We start from the raw sequence: 8,149 nt of genomic DNA on the forward strand, positions 1-8,149 counted from the left end.
CCCGCCTTAGGGATTTTCCTGTTCCTTCTCCAGGCCATAAAATATCCTTGTCCAGATCTTGAGTCCTGAGGTCATGCGGAATGGGGCACGCCCCTCTGGGGACCCTGTGGGAGAAGCCCACACCTCCCCGCACCCCAGAGTCCCTCCCCCATCTAGCCCAGCCCTGGCAGGACAGGTCACCAGCTCATCCTGACGGGGGTCCCCCCACTGCCTCCCCTCCCAAGGCTCCCGCCAGGCCCCAGGATTTCCTCCCCCCCGGGGACATTTCCCAACCTTGATTAATCACGGAGGCATCCCCAGGGAGGAGGAAGGCGATGGCATGGCTTACCATAAAGAAGCATCCGGCACCTAGCGCCAGCTCGAGCACCCAGGCACCCAGAGGTCATGAGGCTGGTATTGATCTGCTCTCTGCTCTCTTTTCTCCTGGCAGGTGAGGCTCCTGCAGTCCCCCATCCATCCCGGCTGCCCCCCGTGACACCCCACCCCCACCCCAGGCTTCAGTCCCCTGCCCTCTAGGCTTCCCAGCGTCCTAGACCCCTCCCCGCCGACCCCTCTGCCCGCTCCCCGCCGACCCCTCTGCCCGCTATCCCCACTCCAGAGCACGGCTGGGCAGACACCCGCGCCATCGGGGCGGAGGAGTGCAGCCCCAACTCGCAGCCCTGGCAGGCCGGCCTCTTCTTCCTCACCCATCTATTCTGCGGGGCGACCCTCATCAACGACCGCTGGCTGCTCACCGCCGCCCACTGCCGGAAGCCGTGAGTGACCCCGGCCGAGCCGGGAAGGGAGGATCGGGGCGGCAAGGACCTCTGGTGGAGGAGTGTGGAGCCGTCGGCGGGAAGCGCGGAGCCTCTTTCTCTGCTGCCAAAAGTCAACTCTTAAATTACACATGGTAGATGCCCCAAACTCTGCAATTCTAGAGCCCTAAAAGTATTTAATTCTGAGTCCTATACTCTTGTCCAGAGAAATCCAGGATCCTAGAACCCTAAAGTCTGGGACCTCAGAACTCGAGAACTTTAGTCCCAGGAAATTCTAAAACCATAGAATCAGAGAATATTAGAATCTTAGAATTTTAGGGCAGTGCTGTCCAATAAAAATATAATATAAGCCACATATGTAAGTTTAAATTTTCTAGCAGATACATTTTGAAAATTAAAAAGAGGTAAAATTAATTTTAATAATAGATTTAATTTGATATGTCCCAGATATTATTGTTTCAATGTGTAATCAGTTTTTAAGTAATTGTGATGTATTAAGCCTTTGAAATCCAGCATGTATTTTACACTTAGGGCACATCTCAGTTTGAACTAGCCACGTTTTCAAGTGTGTAATAGCTTGCACACTGTATTGGACAGTGCAGTCTTAGAATCTCAGATTCACAATATTCTAAGCTCATTGAATATAAAAACTCACACTCCTACGAATTTCGACCTACAATATTCTAGAATACTGTTATTCATATAATTCTAGAATCTTGAACCAAGATAATTCTAAAAGCTTAGAATCCTAAATGCCTTAGGTTCATAAAAATCTAGAATCTGGTGGACTTAATATCCTAGAATACTATTAGTCACGTTCTTACAATCCTGAAAGCTTTAATTCAGAGACTTCTAGGGTTTTAAATGCTTTGAATCCCAGACCTTCAAATTTCTAAAATCATAGACTTATAGAATTCTAGAATGGTGAAAATCTAGAGTTTTATTGTCCCAGAAAATTAGAGTCCTATATTTAATTCAGATTTTTAAATCCTAGATTTTTTTGTGATCTAGACTAGAACCTCAGACCCTTAGAGGTTAGACATTTAGCGTTCTAGAATCTTAGATCCTGGGCATTCTAAACTCTTAGAATCCTAGAATCTACCTGATGGAGAAATCCTCTCTATGTTATCTCTGAAAACTGGTGACACATACTGTTCCAAAAGTCTTCCTTTCAGGAGTGAAGCAGGATGCTATGTGGGAATTTCCCATCATGCATTTTTCCAATATGGAGCCTCTATGAGCTCAGGCCTGTACATCAGGCTAGGAGAACAATATTTGGGCTTCAGCCCAAAGACAAAGCAGGAAAGAAACAGAGACAAGGAGGTAGAGGGGGTCCAGGGGCAGGGACCCAGGGTAGTGGTGCTGCTGCTGCCACCAGCTTCCCAGACACAGAACAAGACAGAGAGGGATAGAGGTAGAAATGGCACCCTACACTCCCCAAACCCTGAATTCTCAGTCATTATCTGGATCCCTAATGTCAGAGCCTGGAGGATGGATGTGTAGACCCCCAGAGGGTCTTTAGCTGTTCGGGGCACAGAACCAGAGCAGAACAAGTGGGCTGGGACTGCAATAGACTGCAGGAAGAAATGCATTGAGGGGTGATGGATATGGGAAGCAGGAAAAGTCTGAGGTCACAGTCTGGCCCAAGATGACCCCCGATTTGGGGATTTCCCATACCCCACCCCACCCCCTCCATGCATACAAATGCAAGCACACGCAGAGCCACGCCCTACAGAAGCCATCAGGCCTGTGGGGCAGGGACTGGGGCTGCTCTTATGTGATAGATGGAGCACCCATATGCCCACATGGTTCCAGAGGACCCGGGTCACCACCAGGGCTCTGGGTGGGGCCAAGAGGAAGGTGGTTTATTGAGAATGGGGCTAGGGGGGGTGTGAGATTTGGGAGGGTGGAGACAGAGCCAGAGTGGGAACCAGAAGCTCAGAGAGGGTGTGTATCTTAAAAAAACACAGCATCTTGGGTCACAAATAGATGATGGGGGCCCAGAGAGGGTGTGTGACTTGTGGAGGATCACATAGCACCCTGACAGACAGGAAAACAGAGAGGGTGTGTGCTTTGCCTGAAACCACACAGCACCCTGGGTCACAAATAGAAGATGGGGACCCAGAGAAGGTGTGTGACTGGTGAACAGAAAAAGAGAACTGGAGCCAAGAAGACACCCACCTTCCCCCAGCTTGACCCTTCAGGACCTGTCCCAGCAGGTATCTGTGGGTCCGTCTCGGGGAGCATCATCTCTGGCAGTGGGAGGGTCCAGAGCAGCTGTTCCGGGTCACGGACTTCTACCCCCACCCCGGGTTCAACAAGGACCTCAGTGCCCACGACCACAACGATGACATCATGCTGATCCGTCTGCCCAGGCGGGCGCGCCTGAGTCACACTGTGCAGCCCCTCAACCTCAGTGAGACCTGTGTCTCCCCAGGCACCCAGTGCCTCATCTCAGGCTGGGGGGCCGTGTCCAGCCCCGAGGGTATGGCCTTGCCCAGGCGCCCCCCTGTCACCTGCTCCATCTCTCTCTGTCTCTTCATCTCTGTCTCCTAGCTATCTATCTATCTATCATCTGTCTATCATCTATCATCTGTCTGTCTCTCCATCCATCCATATATTCCATCAAACTTAAGATGCTATTAATTGCAAGATGCATCATTATTTTATGAGCCCTGACGAATAACCATGACCAAAAAATGTCCCATTGGTCATTGCATGACATCATTTACTGGTAGACACATCTCGATTTCAGGGATATTTAAAAGTGAAAATAATATATGCATTTAGAATCAAAACAAGGCACACACATGTCAGAATCACCAAGTGACAGCCCGTTAGACAAATTCAGCCTCCCAGACCAGTGTTGGTTTTTAAAGTATCTTGGGCAAAAAGTCTGAAATTGATGCTGCCATCATCTAAAACCCGGGAGATTTTATATAAAGGCCAGATTTCTAGATTTGTTTGAAAAATTCAAAGAATTGGCAATGCTGGGCCTACATTCCCCAAAGAGCAACCACTGGGGAGAGCTGGTAGAGGTCACTCTTTCGGAGGTTACCCCATTGGTGGCTGTTTCTCTGCACAGTCCCCTCCACTCTCTCCTATCACCCACCGGGGTTCTAGCAGCACTTGAGAGCGCACCCATGTGTTATGTATGTGTACATATGCATATGTATAGCTATATCAGTACCCATCTCTACTGTATATACTGCACCCACCTCTATCTCTATCTAGTGTCTCTCTATTTCTCCATCTCTGTTTCTATCAGAGACTATCTCACTGTCTCCTCCTTTATCTCATTGCCTTCTCCCTTGATGTATCTGGCCCCATTTCTCCGTTTCCTTCTTCATCTTTTCTAAGAATTTCTTTCCCCTTGAGAGGTCTCTATCTCTCTCTATGGTCTCTGTTTTCCTCCCTGTGAGTTGTGTAGGTATCTGTTCTTGTCTCTTGACTACATTTTCTGCTTCTCTGTCTTGGGCTCTCTCTTCCTCCTCATCTCCCTCTTTCTCCTTGTGCTTCATCTCTGTTTCTTCATCCCTGTCTCTTTTCTCTAACTCTGAGGGCCTTATGCTGTGGCCCCATGGGTTCCTGCTCCTTTGGGAAGGCTGCAGGGAAGGTCCAAGATGGGGGGGGGGCGTCTGTGTGTGACGAGTTAACCGATGACCCTTGCGGACCTTCTCCCCAAACAGTGCAGTACCCAGAAACGCTGCAGTGTGCCAACATCAGCATCCTGGATCCCAAGCTCTGCCATCACGCATACCCAGGCCACATCTCGGACAGCATGCTCTGTGCCGGCCTGTGGGAGGGGGGCCGCGGCTCCTGTCAGGTGAGGCCCTTCTCTGGGGAGGAGGGGGCTGGGACACCTGGACCTGGAAGGGGATGACGCCAGGACCCCAACTCCTGAGTCTTGGGGGAAGAAGGGGATAGGAGCCCAGAATTCTGGGTCCTAGGGGCAGTTGGGGGTTGGGGGCTTCAACTCCTGGGTCTGAGGAAAGAGGAATTTGCCGGGGGAGGAGAAAACTGGGGGCTTTGATGGGAGGGAGGAAGTGGCCCGTGTGATGGCCGTGAATTGACTGGTCTAACAGTTTCTCTGCTGCTCCCCCGCCTACAGGGTGACTCTGGAGGCCCCCTGGTTTGCAATGGGACCCTGGCGGGCGTGGTGTCTGGGGGTGCAGAGCCTTGCTCCAGACCCAGGCGTCCTGCCGTATACACCAGCGTATGCCGCTACGTGGACTGGATCCGAAAGACCATGGAAGAAAACTGAGTCCTTGCGCCCTGGACGATCAAGAGAGGCAGGTGGGCGCGGGAAGCCGGGAATGCGGTGCTCCCCACGAAGGGTCTTCGCCCGCCACCTCCAGCAGTCTTGGAGACTGGCTCCCACATCCAGCCTCCGCCGCTTCAGGCTCCGCCCCCGCACGCGGGAAACCAAAGTGTAGCCACGCCCCCTGGAGCTGGAGCTGGGAGATACCTGCGTTCCTAGTGGCTACGTCTCTGTGACGTCACCGGCAGCTAGCCACACCCCCATGAGACAGCGCGGCCTTACGGCTCCGCCCCAATAAACGAAGCCCAGGAAATAGCTCCGCCCCTTGGAACTTTACTCAACGTGACTTCCCCAGTGGACTCCACCCCTTGTGGCTCCGCCTCCTAGCTCAGAGAGCCCGCCCCCGTGTTGTCAGCGGCGCAGTGGCTCCGCCCACTGGGAACTGGCTGGTGTCGGGCGGCGCCTCCTGGTGGCCGCGTGCTGGGTTCGAATCCTAGCGGGGACCGGACTGGGAGAAGTCGGGGAAGGATCGCTGTACCCAAATAGTTGATTTTGCAATAAACGCGTGAAGGCGCGACTTTCTTCTGCCCACGTTATGGGATGAGGGGAAGGCGACTGTGGGCGGTGGAGGGCAGATGCGGCCGCGTCGCAGTCCCCTCGAACCCCCAGCGAGTCCGACCTCAAGTCCGCCTTCACCAGCATTTTGCTGCAAAGCTCCCGGGTTCCTCTTGGGCTGGTCCCGCCGCTCCCGAGGGAAGGGGAAACCAGGTCACGGCGCCTCCCAAACCTGCCTTCCCAGATCCCGGACCTCTCAGAGCCAGCAGGCGGGGCCCGAACCGCCCTCGGCTGTCAGGACCGACAAGACCCGCCTTTCTTCCGTTCCGAGTTACCCACAGCAGCCCCCTCCTCTCACGAGAATCCAGGGCCCAGACCCCTCCTCCGAAAAGGACTTAAGGATACAGCTCCCAGCCGCCTCCTCCCTCAGAACAGATGTCCAGGCCCCCAACTCCCTCCTCCCTCAGATCCAGTTTCCCAGCCCCCTCCTCCCTCAAAGTCTGGTGTCCGGGCCTCCAGCCCCCTCCTCCCTCAGACCTAGGGGTCCCAGACGGAGCCCCCGCTCTCTCATGCCTCATGAGTCCAGGTTCCAGCCCCTTCTCCCTCAGGATTTAGTGTTCAGACCCTCAGCAACTCCTAGTTAGACCCGGGGTTCCCATTCCCGACGCTCCACTGACTCAGGCGCGGGAAGAGGCGGTGCAGGAGGCGGGGATTCCCAGTTAAAAGGTTCCAGAACCGTGTACCAGGCAGGCAGAACCGAAATGCTGGGGCCACGTCCACCGGGTCCGAATCACTACGTGACTCGGATTCTGTAAGGTGAGGTGCAGAGGTACTCAGACACTGGCTTCAGCAACCCCCAGGGACCCAGGACCCCTGCCTCGGGCCCCCAACTCCTCTCGAACCCAGGAGTCTGGGCCCCCAACTCCCTCCTCCCCCAGGACCCGGGAGTTCGAGGCCACAACTCTCCCCTCCCTTGGAATTGGGGATCCAGTCCCCCAGCCACACACCCTCCCAGCCCCACCCTGTCCTCCTGCAGGACCCAGGAGAGAAGCTGGGATGCTCTCTGCCCCTTCCCCAATCCCAACAGCTGTTGCTGGGATTTCAGGCTCCTCCTTCCTCATCTCTCAGCCCCGCCCCTCCCTCTCCCCCACTCCCCTTCCCACTTCCTCTCCCTCTCTCTCTCCCTCTCCCATTCCCTCTCCCAGTCCCGGCCATGGGATGCCTTCCACCCGGAGCAGCCTTGACCCGGATGTTCCTGCTTTTGCTGCTGGAAGGCTGGGCAGGTGAGGAGGTGGCAGGAGGGCTTTGGGGGGCCAGAAGGCATCAGCGGCATATGGTGGCCTGTGGCGGTTCTGTGGGTGCATGTGGTGGCATGTGAGGGATGGAAGGTGAGTGCATGTGAGCTCTCCTGACCATTGGTGGAGTTACGGAACACGTGGGAGCAGGTAGGAGTGTGTTCCAATATGCTGAAAAAAAGTAGCCATGGTGGGCTGATGGCTGAGAGGTGCAATGCACATGAGAGCACACGGGAGCAGGTGCACATATGTGGGAGCACATGGGAGGACTGGATGCATGTGGGAGCATGTAGACCCATGTGGGGGCATGTAGGCGCATGTGGAAGTGTATCTGGGTGTGTGGTTTCATGCATGATGACTCACAGACTTAACTGAGTATACATGTGTAGCCATGTGGCAGCATGTGGTTGCCTTGGGCCCCACACACGAGGGAGTGTGGGTGCATGTAGGAACATGAGGAGCATGCAGAGAACTTGCCATGTATCCGTTGGAACCCACAGTGGCTGTCCTGGCCCTGGCAGTCCCCCAGAGGGTGGCAACCCAACCCTCTCCCTCCTGCTGCAGGACACTTGAGGGCAGAGGAGAGCAAGGTGCTGCAGGGTGAAGAGTGCGAGCCCCACTCACAGCCATGGCAGGTGGGCTTGTTCCAGGACCGGCAACTTCTCTGTGGGGGCGTCCTCCTCAGTGCCAGTTGGGTCATCACGGCTGCCCACTGCAGAAAACCGTGAGTGGATGCGTGGGCTGAAGTGGGCAGAAGCCAGAGAGGGCACTGGGAGCTGCACTCCTGGGTCGGAAGGGAGGAGGAGGCTAGGGGCTGGGACTCCTGGGTCTGAGGGATGAGTGGGCTGGGGGCTCAGACTCCTAGATTGGGAGGGGTTAGGACTGGGGCTTTGACTCTAGATCCAAGGGGAAGGGGGCTGGTGACCCCATCTCCTAGAACCTGTGAAGGAGAGAGCTGGGATCCCAGATTGCTGCCTGGGTCCCAAAATGCCCCCACCATTACAGGAAGTACACAGTTCACCTGGGAGAGCACAGCCTGCGAAGTAAGGATGGGTCAAAGCAAGAAATGGCTGTGGCTCAGTCCATCCCACATCCTTGCTACAACAGCAGCAGCCAGGACCACCATCATGACCTGATGCTCATTCGACTACGTGGTCGAGCATCCCTGGGGCCCAAAGTGAAGTCCATCCGCCTGGCAGATCACTGCCCCCAGCCTGGCCAGAAGTGCACCATCTCAGGCTGGGGCACTGTCACCAGCCCCCGAGGTACAGGGCTTGGCCAGT

At 55.0% G+C, this 8,149-nt stretch overlaps 1 protein-coding gene across 1 annotated transcript; it reads left to right on the forward strand.

Moving 5' to 3' along the window:
* The first annotated feature begins 384 nt into the window (after positions 1–384).
* On the forward strand, positions 385–5,019 carry LOC119521263 (kallikrein-9). Its single transcript, XM_037819350.1, has 5 exons — positions 385–430; positions 599–755; positions 2,975–3,240; positions 4,445–4,581; positions 4,867–5,019. Exons 1-5 carry the CDS (start codon positions 385–387, stop codon positions 5,017–5,019), a joined length of 759 nt encoding a protein of 252 aa, XP_037675278.1.
* The last annotated feature ends 3,130 nt before the right edge of the window (positions 5,020–8,149 follow it).

The sequence above is a fragment of the Choloepus didactylus genome, chromosome 27 (assembly GCF_015220235.1).
Source record: "Choloepus didactylus isolate mChoDid1 chromosome 27, mChoDid1.pri, whole genome shotgun sequence".
Lineage (NCBI taxonomy): Eukaryota > Metazoa > Chordata > Mammalia > Pilosa > Megalonychidae > Choloepus > Choloepus didactylus.

Coding starts and splice junctions, on each gene's coding strand:
- LOC119521263 (XM_037819350.1), top strand. CDS start 385: ATGAGGCTGGTATTGATCTGCTCTCTGCTCTCTTTTCTCCTGGCAG. Junction 756..2,974: donor GCCGCCCACTGCCGGAAGCC/GTGAGTGACCCC, acceptor CTGTCCCAGCAG/GTATCTGTGGGTCCGTCTCG. Junction 4,582..4,866: donor GGGGCCGCGGCTCCTGTCAG/GTGAGGCCCTTC, acceptor CCCCGCCTACAG/GGTGACTCTGGAGGCCCCCT.